Source organism: Cervus canadensis, chromosome 14, assembly GCF_019320065.1.
Source record: "Cervus canadensis isolate Bull #8, Minnesota chromosome 14, ASM1932006v1, whole genome shotgun sequence".
Lineage (NCBI taxonomy): Eukaryota > Metazoa > Chordata > Mammalia > Artiodactyla > Cervidae > Cervus > Cervus canadensis.
In genome coordinates this window covers 13,964,053-13,982,590 of record NC_057399.1, presented here as the reverse complement: position 1 = coordinate 13,982,590, position 18,538 = coordinate 13,964,053, and the positions used below count along the sequence as shown (strand labels likewise).

Genomic DNA, 18,538 nt, shown 5'->3' with positions numbered 1-18,538 from the left:
GAATTGAACCCAGGCCCCCTGCATTGGGAGCCCGGAGTCTTAGCTGCTAGACCCCGAGGGAAGTCCCCAGGAAAATACATGTGTTACACATTCCTGATTATCTTTAAGGATAGTCATCAGAGATTTTTACAGTTTTATTAGTTTGCTAGGGCTGCTGTAGAAACGTACTACAAACAAGGTGGCCTAAACAACAGAAGTTTGTTTCACAGTTGTGAGTAGTAGATAACAACATGGTTCCTGCTTTCATGGAAGCCGTAGACTAGTGGGTGAGGAGATGACAGGTGATCAGAAATAAATTTTTAAATACAAATCATCGTAAATATTACAAAGAAAAATAATTGGGAATAAATAAGCATTTTATTTTTGCAATGAATGGTTGAAGAAGGCCTCTCTGAAGTGTGGACATTTAATCTAAAACCTGAAAGGTGAGAAGGAGCTATCTATAATTAGTAGACTGTTGGGGTAGAGTGGAAGAAGAGCCTTTCCAATAGAGGAAATGGTCCTATTGGAAGGTCCTGTGGGTGAAAAGAGATTATAATATTCTAGGAACTGAAAGAAGGCCCAATGATAGGCTAGAACAGAAGAGAATAAAGCTGTGTAAGTTGAAAAATAAGCAGGGCCAGAGCAGGCAAAATTTTGATTGCCAGTGGGCAGCCATTGAAGGATCTAATTTACGTTAAAAAAAAAATTGTGAGGTAGAGAGTACTCTAGTAGCATAGTGGTTAGGATTCTGGGCTTTCACTGCTGTGGATGGAGTTCAATCCGTGGTCTGGGTCAAGAGGTGTGGCCAAAAAAAAAATGGGCTAGAATGGGTGTAGAATACTTTAAAGAGGACAGGATTGAAAACTGGAAGCTAATTAGTAGTCTGCTGCAATAGACCAGGTGAGATGAGGATGGCTTAGGCTAATGGAAATGGAGATCCAGAATAGTGGATTTGAGCACTGTTAAGTAGGTAAGATTGACAGGACTTCATTGGAGATGGAGGGTGACAGAGAAGGGATCCTTGAGGGTTGGTTCACAGATTTCTGTCTTGAGCACGTGGATGATTGCAGTACTGCTTACTGAGGTACAGAGACCTGGTGGGAGAACAGGCTTGGTGGGAGGTTTAGTCACGAGCTCACTTGCAGAAATATTAGGTTTGAGAAACCTGGAACCAGGTGGTCTGCAGGTGGGCATCGGGAAATTGTAAGCACAAAGATGGTATTTTAAACCATGGGAGTAGATGATAATCATTTAGCGAGTGAATGTAAAAGCAAAACAGGGTATGAGAGCAAGCTCAAGGGAACTCCAACAACCTGAGGTCTTGGTAGAAATGATGACAAAGGAGACTGGAAAGGAACCACCTCATATGCAGACAGAAATCCACAGATGCCACGAAAGTCAAGATGAATCTGTTTCAAAGAGTGAGGAGTTAATGTGCTGTAGAGTCAGATGAGAATTGGGAAGTGTCCATTGGGTTTGGTGGCATGGAGGTGACAGGCCTGGTCGAGAGCAGTTTCAGTGGAGTGGTAAGAGGAGAAGCCAGGCTAGAACAGTTAAGAAGCAATGGGAGGTGGGGAAGCAGAGAGAAATGTGTGTTAACAGTTCTCTTGTAGCTCTTGTTCCCTCTTTGGGTAATATGGCTGCTTCCCTGCTAGACTCAGTTCTTTAAGGGCAGTGGTGATGTCATAGTTACTTTTCTGACCTTTCTTAAGACCTCCTCTTATCTTAATTGACCCTCAATAAAATGTTGAGTGAATAAAACACTTTGTAGTTTGCACAACATACTATCCACTTTACTTTATAGTTTTAATCTTATACTTTCGAATCTATGTATTACAAACATTTCTTTTGTAATGTATAAATAAATATTTATAATATATGGATCAATATAATTTTGATCCTTCATGGCCTTTTACAGTGTACATTTTTGGTTATTAAGAAAAATTTTCATGTCCTATAGATTTTTTTTGGAGCATGCTCTTTTTCTTTTTTCATGAAATAGTTATGGTTTTAAAAAAAGTGTATACTTGCTATGTTCAGTTTATTCTGTATTGTTGTACATTTGTGTAAAGTTGCTTCTTAGCCATCATTTCTAAAACTTGAAAGGGTAGGAAATGAAGGTGTTTTTATATTGTCATACCTATAAATGTTCTCTACCTTTCTAAGAATCTTGTCTAATTTTTTTTCTTGTATAGCCTCCATGATAACACTTAGTGGGCATCTTTATCAACACATTATTCCTTTTCCACAGTCACTGTTTTCTCTAAGCTGAATTTAAGTTTTGAGCTTATGCTAGTTATTCCTCCATTGTAAGTATGTTCTCCTAAGTTTTTCCCACTTTACTCTTTTCCTTTCAGTATTCCTTTGCTTTGAACATTTCTGTGCTCTCCCTTTATATACTTTTCACTGTATTTAGGGATGTTAAGAGAGCCACATCCAGCAGATTATTCAGTTAATTATTGTTGTTCAGTTCATGTCCGACTCTGCGACCCCATGGACTGCAGCACACCAGGCTCCTCTGTCCTCCACTATCTCCTCGAGGTTGCTTAAGTTCATGTCCGTTGAGTTGGTGATGCTATTTAACCATCTCATCCCAGTAGCAAGTTGGACACCTTCCGACCTCAGGCCTCATCTTCCGGTGTCATATCTTTTTGCCTCTTCACACTGTTCATGGGGTTCTCTCGACAAGAATACTGGAGTGGGTTGCCATGGTCTCCGCCAGTGGACCACAGTTTGTCCGAACTCTTCACTGTAACCTGTATGTCTTCGGTGGCCCTGCATGGCAGGGCTCATAGCTTCATCAAGTTCTGCAAGCCCCTTTACCACGATGAGGCTGTGATTCATGAAGGGCATTCAGGTTAATACACGCTCTTTGTTCTTAGCCAGGGCTTCTGTCCCGATCCTGTATCTACTTTCTGCTTTCCTTCTTCAGTGAGCAAAGTAGGGAACTGAGGAAGTCTCAGCAGCTGGTTTTTATCTCGCATCTTTAAATCCTAGAGCAGATCCAGGTGTAGGAAGCTACCTTGATTCCTTTCTTCTGGCGTTAGCACTGCTTATTTCCCTAGGACCACAGGGACTTTCCATGAAAGAGGCGTTATTGGTGCTGTCTTGAAAGCGTGCAGAGAGAATGACTACTATCCAGTCTCATAATTTTGTGGTTCCTTCAGTCTGCCTTCTTAGAGAAGCTGCACCAACCATCAAGTTGTGGGGATGAGTTAGATCCATGAAAATCAGAAGTGAAAGCCCATCAGCAGACGAATGGATAAGGAAGCTGTGGTACATATACACCATGGAATATTACTCAGCTGTTAAAAAGAATTCATTTGAATCAGTTCTAATGAGATGGATGAAACTGGAGCCCATTATACAGAGTGAAGTAAGCCAGAAAGATAAAGATCATTACAGCATACTAAGACATATATATGGAATTTAGAAAAGATGGTAATGATAACCCTATATGCAAAACAGAAAAAGAGACACAGATGTACAGAACAGACTTTTGGACTCTGTGGGAGAAGGCGAGGGTGGGATGTTTCGAGAGAACAGCATGTATATTATCTATGGTGAAACAGATCACCGGCCCAGGTGGGATGCATGAGACAGGTGCTTGGGCCTGGTGCACTGGGAGGACCCAGGGGAATCGGGTGGGGGGGAGGAGGTGGGAGGGGCGATCGGGATGGGGAATACATGTAACTCCATGGCTGATTCATGTCAATGTATGACAAAACCCACTGCAATGTTGCGAAGTAATTAGCCTCCAACTAATAAAAATAATTGAAAAAAAAAAAAAAGAAAGCTAAGCAGCTCAGTTATAGTTTGGGAAATTGTGTTTAAGATGAGCCGAGGCAAACATTTGGGGGCTGAGCTGAGAATATCAGGTCTTTTGCTGGGTTTGATTTTTTTTTTTTTTTTGGATGTCGACTACTGTAACCCTTCAAGGTCCTGGATGCAAATTACAATGTTGATTTGACCTTAAAATTGGAGAATGTCATTCAGCTTTGATAGAGTCAAACAGAATCTGAGGCATTGACAGCACATTGGCTGGTGCAGCCATTGCAGTACTAGATTGAGACTGAGACCCTTGAGGGTAGAGGGGGTATCTATCTCTGTGTTACTCGGCAAAGTGCCTGACAGTAGTCCCTCAGTAGATATGGAAGGAATGAACCTGAAACGTAAAAACATCTGTGTACCAGAGACTACTAATTCTCATCTACTCTGCCTTGGCTTTGGAAACTAATTCTTAATCCTTCACATGCTTTATTTTCCCAGATCTTTTTCACCATCTCTACGTTATAGTCCCTGGGGTCACAAAAAGTCAGACACGACTTAGCGACTAAACAACAACAGCAACCTGCACATTAGTGCAGACACCATCACCTCTTGTCTGGACCATTGCAGTAGCTATCCAACACCCACATTTTCTCATCTGTTTGTGCTCCCCTGAGGTACATTCTCCAAACAGTAATCAGAGCTGTCTTCTAAAAATGTAAATCAGATCGTGTCACCCTCTACCCTGATCTTCCAATGGCTTCCCAGTGTATATCTGTTGCTTTTTAAATTTGTTTCATTCCTGAGTTAGGAGAGCTGACATTCTGATAACAAGAAATTCTTTTATACAATATTTCTACTCCCCCCTTCCCAACACACACACACACACACACACACACAGAGGCCATCATTAGCAGTAGTCAGAAAAGCTTCAAAAGAGAGGTACAAATGAGTAATCTGGGTAAAAACCCAGGTCCAATGAAAACATCCATGGAAAGTCAGTAAACCTTTCCAAGCCTCTCATCCTCAGTAAAGCCCTCTGGTATATACCTGTCACATAATGGTGCCACCTACTGAACCCTTCCTAAGCTTCTTCCATTCAAAATGGAGGAAGCTAACAAGGATACCTTCTGGAAAGATACCTGTACTCTGCAGAGCAGGAGAATGGCAACCTACCATGGCGATAAAGAATATAGATAGGTCTTTAAGTCGAACTGCCTGAGTTTGAGCCCCTGCGCTTTTACTTACTGGCTATGTAACCTGAGCAAATTGGTTAAACCTCTCCAAAACACAGTTTCCTTATGTGTAACATGAAAATAATACCACTGCTTATCTCACAGAGTTTCTGTGGAGATGAAGCCAGCATTTAAGGGATCAAGTGGCACTGTGTTTTCAGAAAAATGTTAGTTGTAGTTATTGTTTTCACTGATCTCACTGTCATCACTATAATCCTATTCTCTTCCAACGTCTTGTATTTATCTCCATTGTAGCATTTGTGTTGTAACTTTCTATTTCTACATCTACTTCCCCACGGACTTGAAGAGACCCATTTTTATTATTTATTTATTTAAAAAATTTATTTTTAGTTGGCTGTGTCAGATCTTTGTTGTGGCATGTAGGAGCTTCGACTTTCACTGTGGCATGTGGAATCTTTAGTTGCAGCATGCAGACTCTTAGTTGTGGCATGTGGGATCTAGTTCCCCGACCAGGGATTGAACCCAGGCCCCCTGCACTGGTAGCGTGGAGTCCTAGCCCCTGGACCACCAGGAAAGTCCCAATAGACCCATTTTAAAATTTATATTCCACTTATATATACTAGTGCCAAATATACTTGATGCACAATGTACATTTGGGTTAATCTGAATAAAGACTAATGTTTGAGAGCCTCTAAATTAGTGGGCCTTTGTACAGAGAACACAGGCTTACAAAGTCTGGATAAAACATAAGCAACTTTTAATATTGCCTCCTAAGATCTAGTGGAGTAAAAGGGGATGATTCCTTTGCCATCGATGAAAATGGAGGGTTTTCTTTTGTTTTGTTATATATGTCAACATCAAAGAAGGATGGGTAGAATTCTTCTGATAGCTTTTGGGTCCCCAAAGAACCTCAGTCCTTCAACCATGAGTTCTGTTGTCTCTAACTGTCTCAGAAATGGCCATTGATCCTTCTGTTTTATGAGGCCAAGTAGATGTGGCCTTTACCCTTTTTTTTTTTTTTCGGACCATGCTGTGTGGCATGTGGAGTTTCCCAACCAAGGATTGCATTCATGCACCCTGCATTGGAAGTTAGGAGTCTCAACCGCTGGACCACCAGGGGAAGTCCCTGGAGTTTACTCTTTAATATGTTTATGCATCCAAGGATTGGGCACAGATAACCCATTACTCCTAAAAATATGTAAGTTAAAGCCAATACCATGTTTATATTTTAGGTGTAGCACTGGCATCTAAACTCAAAACTGCCTTATTACAATTACATTGCATCAGTCAATTTTATATGTAAGGCTCATATTTTCTAATTATGTGAAGGAATTGGTTGTTACCAAATTGGTTACCAAAGAAAGTCTTGTTGCAAAGAAGTACTTGTGGTATTTGGAGGAGGAGAGTGTATGTTTCAAAAAAGGAATTGTTTCATGAGTTAAAAAAGAATTCTGGCTTCTTTTTCACAACGGGTTTGCCGCCAGGACACAGGTGTCGTGAAAACCACCGTTAAACCTAAGCCAAAATGGGAAAAGAGAAGACCCACATCAACATTGTTGTCATTGGGCACGTAGATTCAGGGAAGTCTACCACGACTGGCCATCTGATCTACAAATGTGGCGGGATCGACAAGAGAACAATTGAGAAGTTCGAGAAGGAGGCTGCCGAGATGGGAAAGGGCTCCTTCAAATATGCCTGGGTCTTGGAGAAACTGAAAGCTGAACGTGAGCGTGGTATCACCATTGATATCTCCCTGCGGAAATTTGAGACCAGCAAGTACTATGTTACCATCATTGATGCCCCAGGACACAGAGACTTCATCAAAAACATGATTACAGGCACATCCCAGGCTGACTGTGCTGTCCTGATTGTTGCTGCTGGTGTTGGTGAATTTGAAGCCGGTATCTCCAAGAATGGGCAGACCCGTGAGCATGCCCTTCTGGCTTACACTCTGGGTGTGAAACAACTAATTGTTGGAGTTAACAAAATGGATTCCACTGAGCCACCCTACAGCCAGAAGAGATACGAGGAAATTGTTAAGGAAGTCAGCACCTACATTAAGAAAATTGGCTACAACCCCGACACAGTAGCATTTGTGCCGATTTCTGGCTGGAATGGTGACAACATGCTGGAGCCAAGTGCTAACATGCCATGGTTCAAGGGATGGAAAGTCACCCGTAAGGACGGCAACGCCAGTGGAACCACCCTGCTTGAAGCTCTGGATTGCATCCTGCCACCAACTCGCCCAACTGACAAACCCTTGCGTTTGCCTCTCCAGGATGTCTACAAAATTGGTGGTATTGGTACTGTCCCTGTGGGTCGTGTGGAGACTGGTGTTCTCAAACCTGGCATGGTGGCCACCTTTGCTCCAGTCAATGTAACAACTGAAGTGAAGTCTGTAGAAATGCACCACGAAGCATTGAGTGAAGCCCTTCCTGGGGACAATGTGGGCTTCAATGTCAAGAACGTGTCTGTCAAAGATGTCCGTCGTGGCAATGTGGCTGGTGACAGCAAAAATGATCCACCCATGGAAGCTGCTGGCTTCACAGCTCAGGTGATTATTTTGAACCATCCAGGCCAAATCAGTGCTGGATATGCACCTGTGCTGGATTGTCACACAGCTCACATCGCTTGCAAGTTTGCTGAGCTGAAGGAGAAGATTGATCGTCGTTCTGGGAGAAAGCTGGAAGATGGCCCTAAATTCTTGAAATCTGGTGACGCTGCCATTGTTGATATGGTTCCTGGCAAGCCCATGTGCGTCGAGAGCTTCTCTGATTATCCTCCCCTGGGCCGTTTTGCTGTGCGTGACATGAGACAGACGGTCGCTGTGGGTGTCATCAAGGCAGTGGACAAGAAGGCAGCTGGAGCTGGCAAGGTCACCAAGTCTGCCCAGAAAGCTCAGAAGGCTAAATGAATATTATCCCCAACACCTGCCACCCCAGTCTTAATCAGTGGTGGAAGAACGGTCTCAGAACTGTTTGTCTGAATTGGCCATTTAAGTTTGATAGTAAAAGACTGGTTAATGATAACAATGCATCGTAAAACCTTCAGAAGGAAAGGAGAATGTTTTTGTGGACCATATGTTTTATGTGTGGCAGTTTAAGTTACTAGTTTTTAAAATCAGTACTTTTTAATGAAAACAACTTGACCAAAAATCTGTCACAGAATTTGAGACCCATTAAAAAAAGTTTAATGAGAAAAAAAAAAAAAAAAAAGAATTCTGGCCTTAAACAGTTTTTGCCCATTATAGGAATTAAGATTTTGGTGTGAATAACTCCCAGGGGGAGATAGAAAGTAAGAGGTGCATATAAACTGCTGTAAGAATTTGGAGCAAGGGTGCTATTTTTGACTAACAGTATGTTGGAAAAAATTTGGGAGATTTAGTAAGAGAGATAATATTAATGTTTGGTCTTGAAGAATGAGTATTTAAACATGTGGAAATGTAGTGTATTGTGAATGTCCTTATTAAGGACAAGAGTCATATGCTTATTAAGAGATTTTCTTTTTTGCACAGTTTACTTTCTTCCATTTTTTGATAACAGTATTAACAGTCATCATCATAGCTAACATTTATTGACTGGCTACTATGTGCCAGAATCTGTTCTCAGTGTTTTACCTTTATTAACTTAATCCTCATATATCTATTATCTGTATTTTAACTTTTTTCTGCTTTGCTCTTTCCTGCCAGACATTGCTTCTTTTTAAAAAAACATTGGATCAAAATTCCATGCATGTATAGTTTAAAGGGTCAGGCAGTTAGAACAAACAGCAGTCTCCCTTCCTTCCCACTAGAAGTTTTTTAAGGAGAACTTATTTTTTAAGGTTTTTAAAATTAAAAAAAAATTTTTTTGGCCATGTTATGCAGCCTGCAGGATCTTAGTTCTCTGACGAAGGATTGAACCCAGGCCTTCACTCTTGCCATTTTCTGTCCCCACTCTTTAGGTTCCAACCATAATCAAACTACCAGAGTTCCCTCAAATGCACTAGTTTTTCCCTCACTTCTGAAGATGCGTAAAGAATAAAGATATGAAGATAAGTGAAATGTAAGCTTAGCCTTGTGAAAACCAGCCAAGCCACATAACTAGGTTTCCTGGGAAGAACAGGAATCAGTTCCTCAAGCGAATAGAGTTTACTTGGGGAACTAAAAGATTCAGGATGCATGCAATCATAATAAACGGCTATCTTGTTACCACTCGAACCTCAGATATTAGTCAGTGTGGAGACATAATAAATGTTCGGTTTTTCTCTTTATTTTTTTTTCTACTTTTGTTCTCACTTTTCTCAGACTTGTCTCTGTGACCAGATTTCTCGCCCGTAAGTGAGGTGCCGATTGATTTGGTCAGTCACTATCCCTTATAAATGCTTACTTCTAGCATAGTCTTTTCACAACATCTGTTGAACAGCAGTGTAGTCTACCGACTGACTGCCCCTGGGGCTGATGGTCATTCTTGATTTAATTAAAGAGGGACAGGATGATGAAGTCATGTTGTAGATGTAGGTACTTAAATACATGAAGAACTGTGCCAAATTGCTTTCCTTTGTTCAGGGTCAGTGATACAGTGTTTATTTTAGCAAGGCACCTAGAGCAGGGTGGACTCCTTTTCATAGGTGAATGCCATGTAGCTAGGTATAGAATCCTTGGATTGCCGTTTTTTGGGTCATTTTGTCTTAAGAAGAATGTCGATAGATGGTGCTTTTCACGAAAATATTTTTAGGTACTGATCCCTTCTTTTTTTCATTAATCTTATCTGATACCCTTGAACTCTTTCTTCATCTGAAGGAAACTTTCTTCTGTGTTTGAATATTACTTCTGTTCCATTTGTTCCTGTATCATTTTTCAGGAACTTGAGTTATTCACGTGTTAGAGCTCTGCTACTCTCTCTCTCTCTCCTTTCCCCTCACCTCTTAAAATTTTATTAATCTTTCTTTTTTTTTTTTTTTCATTCTTGGAGAGTTTCTTAAATTTCTTCTTTAAATCATCATTTCAGTTTCTTCAATGTTGAAAGGCCTCTTCTCTCTATATGTCTAATGAATTTTTTGGTAATTTCCCTCTTTCTTTTCTTTCAGTTTTAATTTTTATTATTACTTTATTCTTTTTCTTTTTCTGGCTACAGTACAGCTTATAGGATTTCAGTTCCTCGACTAGGCATCAAACATAGGCCGTGGCAGTGAAAGCTTGGAATGCTAACCACTAGGCCACCAGGGAATTCCTGATAATTTTTCTTATGTTTGCCTTAATATTCTTATCTCACTGAGCTTCTTTTTTTTAATCTGCCTCTTAGGAGACTTCTTTATTATTTTAGTATTTCATTTTGTTTTTGTGACTCTATGTTTTAAATACTTAGAAGCTGTGAGATGCTGCCTAATTTTTTTTTTTTCAATACTTAATTTTAATTGTTACTTTTGAGTGCTGTTTTCTTATTACATTGTTTTAGAATCATTTCATGGTCTTCTTAAAAACAGTTAAAATTTTTTTCCACCCAAGAACAATGAGATATTCATTCATATGTAGCTTTTTTCCCCTCTAGAAACAGGGTACTTCCTAAATGGCCTCATTCTCCATTTCCTGTTAGAAGCCTCTGCTTAGATTTTCACATGGGGCCCTGATTGCCAGTTAAGTGAGCCAGCAACCTCAGGAAATGAGGAGTAGCCTTGGCTGGAAGTCATCCTGTGAGGGGAAATTTCTCATTGTGTAGAGTTTTTATTTGTATTTGGCAAAGCTGCTATGTCAGGTTCAGATGTGGTATGGCCACACTGCTGCTTTGTATCGGAATAGGCCTGCCTTCTCCTAAAGAATGGGTCTGCTTGTGTAGCTACCTTTGCTGCACTAGAAAATGGTCTGCCGCTTGATAGTTGATCATAAAGGAGAGGGAAGGAAAAGGACATCTTGCTAACCAGTCAAAATGCTTGAGTCAACTCCTGTGTTCAGCTGTTTGACAGCTGTCACAGTTGGTGCATCTTTACGTCCAGTTCAGTTCAGTTCAGTCACTCAGTCGTGTCCGACTCTTTGCCACCCCATGAACCGCAGCACGCCAGGCCTCCCTGTCCATCACCAACTCCCAGAGTCTACCTAAACCCATGTCCATTGAGTCGGTGATGCCATCCAACCATCTCATCCTCTGTCGTCCCCTTCTCCTCCTGCCCTCAATCTTTCCCAGCATCAGGGTCTTTTCCAATGAATCAGCTCTTCGCATTAGGTGGCCAAAGTATTGGAGTTTCAGCTTCAACATCAGTCCTACCAATGAACACCCAGGACTGATCCTCCTTTAGGATGGACTGGTTGGATCTCCTTGCTGTCCAAAGTATTCTCAAGAGTCTTCTCCAACACCACAGTTCAAAAGCATCAATTTTTCTGCATTCAGCTTTCCTTATAGTCCAACTCTCACACCCGTACATGACTACTGGAAAAACCATAGCCTTGACTAGACGGACCTTTGTTGGCAAAGTAATGTCTGTGCTTTTTAATATGCTGTCTAGGTTGGTTATAACTTTCCTTCCAAGGAGTAAGTGTCTTTTAATTTCATGGCTTGCAATCACCATCTGCAGTGATTTTGGAGCCCCCCAAAATAAAGTCAGCCACTGTTTCCCCATCTATTTGCCATGAAGTGGTGGGACCAGATGCCATGATCTTAGTTTTCTGAATGTTGAGTTTTGAGCCAACTTTTTCACTCTCCTCTTTCACTTTCATCAAGAGGCTCTTTAGTTCTTCTTCACTTTCTGCCATAAGGGTGGTGTCATCTGCATATCTGAGGTTATTGATATTTCTCCTGGCAATCTTGATTCCAGCTGTGCTTCATCCAGCCCAGTGTTTCTCATGATGTACTCTGCATATAAGTTAAATAAGCAGGGTGACAATATACAGCCTTGACGTACTTCTTTTCCTATTTGGAACTAGTCTGTTGTTCCATGTCCAGTTGTAAACATATAATACACCATAATAATTGCAACTATATTAAAAATACATACCATATGAGATTGAAAACAGAACAGTAGGATTATATATGATTCCTCTAAAAAGGAAATGGTGGTTATCATATTTGACAAGTGATACTTCTTTAATGCTAGATTCTAAAACAGGAGGTTGCAAACAGGGGAACTAGTGCCACAAGGCTTTGGGAATTATTTCATGAGAAGGACAAAGTAGAACAAGGCAGGTTAGCCATTCCCAGTGCCTGAGGAACCAGGTCACTGGGTGTAAAGTCAGTGTGAATAGGATTATTTCCTATAATCTCAAGGGTGCCAGTTGTAGATTTGATTCTTCAGCAAGGTCAGAGAAACTCAGGAACTGAGGTTCACTAGTTTTTGAGCATTAGGCATAGTGCAAATAAAAAGAGAAAACAATCTCTTATTTTTACTTTTAATTGTAAGCATCCTGGAGCCAAATGCTCTGCCTGTGCATTCTCTCTCTCTTTTTTCTTTTTTAAAAAAATTTATTATTTATTTGGTTGTACCAGGTCTTAGTTGCAGCATTTGAACTTTTAGTTTCGGCATGTGGGATCCAGTTCCCTAACCAGGGATCGAACCCAGGCCCCTGCATTGGGAGCACAGAATCCTAGCCACTGGACCACAAGGAAAGCCCCTGAATTTTCTCTTTAACTCTGACTTCCAGAGTTTTCATATTGGCGGAGTCTTAAAGAGCTTGTGTTCAATTATGATTATCTCTTTTTTGCTCATTTTGCTTTTTGCTTTTTGTACCTGTTAGTGGCGTGGAATTAGATGATAAGGAGGGATTGTGTGCTGTAGCTGGAGCTCCTCTCAGCTTTGACTCTGAAAAAAGTACCTTGAAATTAACTTCATATTTAGACAGATAACAAGTTTGTTGATCAGTCTGTTATGTTTTAACATCACTTTCAAATGATGTGACCAACAAGGCCTTAATTTCCAAAATGTAAAACAGGTAATACAACTTAGTTTAAAAAAAAAAACCAAAACAATCAAACAACAACACAATAAAATCAGGCAGAAGACCTAAAGAGACATTTCTCCAAAGAAGATAGGCACATGAAAAGATGCTCTACATCACTATTAAAGAAATGCAAATTAAAACTACAATGAGATATCACCTCACACTGGTCAGAATGGCCATCATTAAAAAGTCTACAAATAACAAATGCTGGAGAGGGTGTGGAGAGAAGGGAACCTTCTTGCACTGTTGGTAGCAATGTAGATTGGTGCAGTTGCTATGGAAACAGTATGGAAATGGCAACCCCCTCTAGTATTCTTGCCTGGGAAATCCCATGGACAGAGGAGCCTGGCAGGTTGCAGTCCATGGGGTCTCAAAGAGTCGGACATGACTGAGCTCACACACACACACACAATAGCCTGTCATGAAAAAGAATATGAAAAAATATATATAACCTAATTACTTCACTGTACACCAGAAACTCACAAAACATTGTAAATCAACTACACTTCAATCAAAAAAAGAGCACCTGGGGTAGGAGTTAACTTCACTACTTTTAAACTCATCCATTGAGTTTTTAAATTTTGGTTACTATAGTTTTTAGCTCTAAAACTGACACTTGGTTTGTCTTTATAGCTTTCATTTCCTTGCCAAGTTCAGTTCAGTCACTCAGTTGTGTCTGACTCTTTGCAACCCCATGGACTGCAGCACACCAGGCCTCCCTGTCCATTGCCAGCTCCCGGAGTTTACTCAAACTCATGTCCATTGAGTTTGTGATGCCATCCAACCATCTCATCCTCTGTTGTCCCCTTCTCCTCCCACCTTCAATCTTTCTTTCCCAGCATCAGGGTCTTTTCAAATGATTCAGTTCTTCACATCAGGTGGCAAAAGTATTAGAGTTTCAGCTTCAGCATCAGTCCTTCCAATGAATATTCAGGACTGATCTCCTTTAGGATGGACTGGTTGGATCTCCTTGCTGTCCAAGGGACTCTCAAGAGTCTTCTCCAACACCACAGTTCAAAACACCAATTCTTCGGCGCTTAGCTTTTTTCATAGTCCAGCTCTCACATCCATACATAACTACTAGAAAAACCATGGCTTTGAATAGATGGACCTTTGCTGGCAAAGTAATATCTCTGCTTTTTAATATGCTGTCTAGGTTGATCATAGCTTTTCTTCTAAGGAGCAAGCGTCTTTTAATTTCATGGCTGCAGTCACTATCTGCAGTGATTTTGGAGCCCAAGAATATCAAGTCTGTCACTTTATTTTATAAACTATTTGCCAAGAGTTTCCAGCTTTTCATTTATTTAGTTCAGTTACAAATATGTTCATAATTATTCATTGAAGCATCTTTATGGTGGCTGTTTTAAAATCCTCATCAGATAATTTCAACCCTCGTGTCATCTCAGTTTCAGCACCTGATTTTATTTATTTATGTAAATTTTAAAAATTGGTTTGCTTGAAACTGCGGGTACATTTTGGAGAAAAGAATTGGTCAGAACAGCTAAAGAAGCCTGGAAAGCAAAGAACTCATTTTGTTTCGTTTTGTTTGTTTGCTCCTAATCTTTACTTGTTTGCAGTGAAGTCAACCCCTACCCCAGGTGCTCTTTTTTTTTTTTAAACTGAAGTATCAGGAACATTATAACATTATAGTTATAGAGTATTTGATATTTAAGTGTGCCCATATATTTTTATTACAAATAAAAAAATCAAATGGATATCAAATTTAGTATAGTATTCTAAGGTTAAAGTAGTGACAGCTGAAACAGTCTTTGTTACTCTCTAGGTATTAATATAAAAATTCAGAATAAATTAGTAAAACTAGGCCTCCAGAATTCTGAGGATTTTATTTTTCAAGTAACACCAAGCACAATTTGATGTTTCTTTAAAAGTGAATTTCGATGCTGTTGTTTTTACCAAAATCTGGTGCATGTAACTTGATCATCAGAACATTGTAATTTATGAAAATAGTTAATTTTTAAATGGTAATTGGAATATTTTATGTCTCAGTGTCCTTCCACATCATTTCTTTTATCTCCTCTTCACCTCATTTTACAGAAACTAGATTGACAAAAATCTTCATTTTCTAGAACATAGTTTTCATTTCTATCTGAAAACCTTTAGGCCTAAGATAGTTATGCTTTTTGTCTAAGGGTCTATATAATGAACCGGAGAAGGCAATGGCACCCCACTCCAGTACTCTTGCCTGGAAAATCCCATGGACGGAGGAGCCTGGTGGGCTGCAGTCCATGGTGTTGCTAAGAGTCGGACTCGACTAAGCGACTTAAGTATGAAAGCCAAGTCTAGAATCAAGAACTCCCAGTTCCTAGACATTAGCAGCTGTGGCTTTTGCACCACTGCTATCTAGGCTTAATGTAGCTTTTTAAGAGATACCATTGAAATATTGGAAAACACTCAGTGTTTAGGTGCTGTATATTCATAATGATAAACACTTAAAAAAACACGTTTTCCTCTGACTGTGATTTCTCTCAAAGGCCTAGAGAAGACCCTGGATTAGCAATGTTTCCATTCAATTCCAGAGATAGTTGTTGAGCAAAAACCATGTAGTTAGTCTATTTAAATAGACAAAATAAGCTTAAGACAAATGAGTAAAAGCAGTGTTTTGCAGATATAAAGTAGGGGAAAAATATACATATATATATATACATAATTAATAAAACAAATTCAGTGAGAACAGCAACAATGCTAATGTTAGGAAAAAGCATTTTTATTAGTAGATGATAAACTGTGGAAAATTCTGAAAGAGATGGGTATACCAGACCACCTGACCTGCCTCTTGAGAAATCTGTATGAAGGTCAGGAAGCAACAGTTAGAACTGGATATGGAACAACAGGCTGGTTCCAAATCAGAAAAGGAGTACATCAAGGCTGTATATTGTTGCCCTGCTTATTTAACTTATATGCAGAGTACATCATGAGAAACGCTGGGCTGGAGGAAGCACAAGCTGGAATCAAGATTATCAGGAGAAATATCAATAACCTCAGATATGCAGATGACACCACCCTTATGGCAGAAAGTGAAGAACTAAAGAGCCTCTTGATGAAAGTGAAAGAGGAGAGTGAAAAAGTTGGCTTAAAGCTCAACATTCAGAAAACTAAGATCATGGCATTTGGTCCCATCACTTCATGGCAAATAGATTGGGAAACAGTGAGAACAGTTTCAGCCCCTCAAGATTCAGGTTGGGAGCGTGTGATTGCTATACCTCGATCTGTTGTCTTTGACTTCTTTTTTTCCCACCCCCCACTTTTTATTTTTGTTATTTATTTATTTCCCCCCCGCCCCCCACCTTTGATTTTTGCAGTGAGTTGTAAGGTTCTGCTTCCCCCCTCTTTCAGGATTTCTTCAGAAGTGGGAGAGTATTTTGATACTAGGGAGCCCAGAGGACAAATAGCCACCTCATGCATTTAATGCAGTATTTCTTTTTTGTTTAACACCATTTTTTGCATAGTTGTTTCAATCTATAATTCCCTCATGACATATGATGTTGAACATCTTTTCACATGATTACTTGCCTTCGGTGTATCTTTTTTGGTGAGGTGTCTGTTAAGGTCTTTTGCCCATTTAAAAATCAGATTGTGTGTTTTCTTACTTAGTTTTGAGTTTTGTATATATTTTGAATAACAGTCCTTTATCATATGTGTCTTTTGCAAAATACACGTCTATAGCTTGTTTTTTCATTCTCTTGACATTGTCTTTCGCAGAGCAGTTTTTAATTTTAATGAAGTCCAGCTTATCAGTTATTTCTTTCATAAATTATTCCTCTTATAACTAAAAAATCCATCACATGCCCTAGATTTATCTAGATTTTTTTTCTCCTGTGTTATTTTCTAGGAGTTTTATGTTTTACTTTGTGTCTGTAATCTGTTTTGAATTAACTTTCTTGAAGGTCTTTGTCTAGATTCATTTTTTGTATGTTAATATCCATTTGTCCTAGTCCCATTTATTGAAAAGACTATCATTGCTCCATTTTATTGCCTTTGCTCCTTTGTTTAAAGATTGGTTGATTACATTTTCCTGAGCCTATTTCTAGCTCTCTGTTCTGTTCCATTGATTTGTCTCTTCTTTTCCTAATACTATATTGTCTTGAATACTATTAACTATATAAAAAGACAAATCTTGTTATGAAGATAGTTGGCCGATCAAGATGACATTCAGTAACGATTCAGAACTAGATGAACTAATGAGTGAAGAAGCATATAAGAAATACATAAAATCTATTGAGGAGTGAAAATGGAACCCCTAAATAAACTAATTTGAAACAAAATAACAAAAAAAGATATTTTCTTGGAGTATGAAATTAGATTGGATGACTTTTAAGGACCCTTCTAACTCTCTGCATTCAAGTTTTGATTAGAAGTCTCAGCTTTTTTTCTCTAATGACTTAGACTTAAAAATCTAGTCCTAACTCTAATCTTGGCACATACTAATTTACTAAAGAAATACTAGTTAAATAAATTAATTTGCAAGAATTCTTCATGGTGTCCTCTTTTTTTCTCTTGTAGTTAAAAGAGCCAAATTCCAGGGTTCACCAGGTAAGGCCAGCCTTTAATTCTTTTTTTCCCAGCCTTTAATTCTTACGTACTTCTCCCCAAACTTGCTACTATTTAAAAACATTCTTTCCAAAAAGCGTAAATGTCATTTGATTCATTGGTTAAATTAGTTAAATTCACTAAGTTCATTAAATTAATTAAAAAGTCAATATGGAAAGGTGTTGGTCAAGGGGGTGCAAAGTTATGCAAAATGAATAATTTCTGGAGATCTGATGTACAATAATGTGTCTATGTTTAACAAATATTATATACTTCAAATTGCTAAGAGGGTGGATCTTAAATGTTCTCAACTCTCACACAAACAGAGGAAATGGTAATTATGAGGTGGTGAGGAATGTGAATATTCTTGATTACGGTGGTTATTTCACTTTGTAGACATATACAAAATCATCAGATTGTACACCTTAAATATATACAATTTTGAATTGCCAGTTATACCTCAAAAAGTTGAAAAAAAAACAGTGCTTTTATAAAACATCAAAGAAATCTGTATCAATCTAGTGAAAAGTTAGTCTCCTTACCTATTGGCCAACTTAGTTCTACTTCTTAGAAGTAACTGTTTTGAGGTTTTTATACACCTTTTCAGACTTTTTCTGTGTATGTGCATGTATACACTAATGAATCAGCTACACATGTCTATGTGCAACCTGCTTTTTTTTCCAACAACACATCATAAAAGTTTTTTCTTGTGTATGTGTGTGTATACATATATCTGGTTCTTTCTTTCAAAATGTTGTACACAGACTGTTATATTTAAAACAGATAACCAACAAGAACCTACTGTTTTAAAAAAAAAAGTATACAGAATGTTGTTGTACCCTAGGTCCCTGATTGAATATTCAGGTCATTTCAATTTTTTTGCCATAAGCAATGCATAATTCTTCTTAATGCATTTATTATTGCCTGCTTTTGAAAATGTATTTGTATGCTGGAGTCCAAAAGTAGAGAATTGCTGAGCCAAAGGTATGTATTTTAAACAAATTTAGTAGCTGCTGCCAAACTGTGCCTCTGAAAGGTTTTGCTACCTTATAATCAGGCCAAAAGTATATGAGTGTTTATTTTCCCAAATGCTTACCAACATTAAATAGCATGAAATTTTTTAATCTTTGCTCATGTG

At 39.0% G+C, this 18,538-nt stretch overlaps 2 protein-coding genes across 6 annotated transcripts in view; both read left to right on the top strand.

Annotated features, from left to right (window-relative positions):
* UNC13B (unc-13 homolog B) overlaps window positions 1-18,538 on the top strand; it is a 203,353-nt gene that overhangs the window by 23,761 nt on the left and 161,054 nt on the right. For 4 of the 5 annotated variants that reach the window (XM_043486619.1, XM_043486622.1, XM_043486621.1 and 1 more), the window contains one exon: window positions 17,374-17,403. The exons of the other annotated variant lie outside the window; for it this stretch is intronic. In XM_043486619.1, the coding sequence (XP_043342554.1) occupies window positions 17,374-17,403 (30 nt within the window). Of the gene's footprint in view, window positions 1-17,373; window positions 17,404-18,538 lie in introns of those variants that run through there. 5 annotated transcript variants of the gene reach the window in all.
* On the top strand, window positions 6,457-8,162 carry LOC122452869 (elongation factor 1-alpha 1-like). The gene has a single exon (XM_043486627.1). It carries the CDS (start codon window positions 6,472-6,474, stop codon window positions 7,858-7,860), a length of 1,389 nt encoding a protein of 462 aa, XP_043342562.1. The 5' UTR covers window positions 6,457-6,471; the 3' UTR covers window positions 7,861-8,162.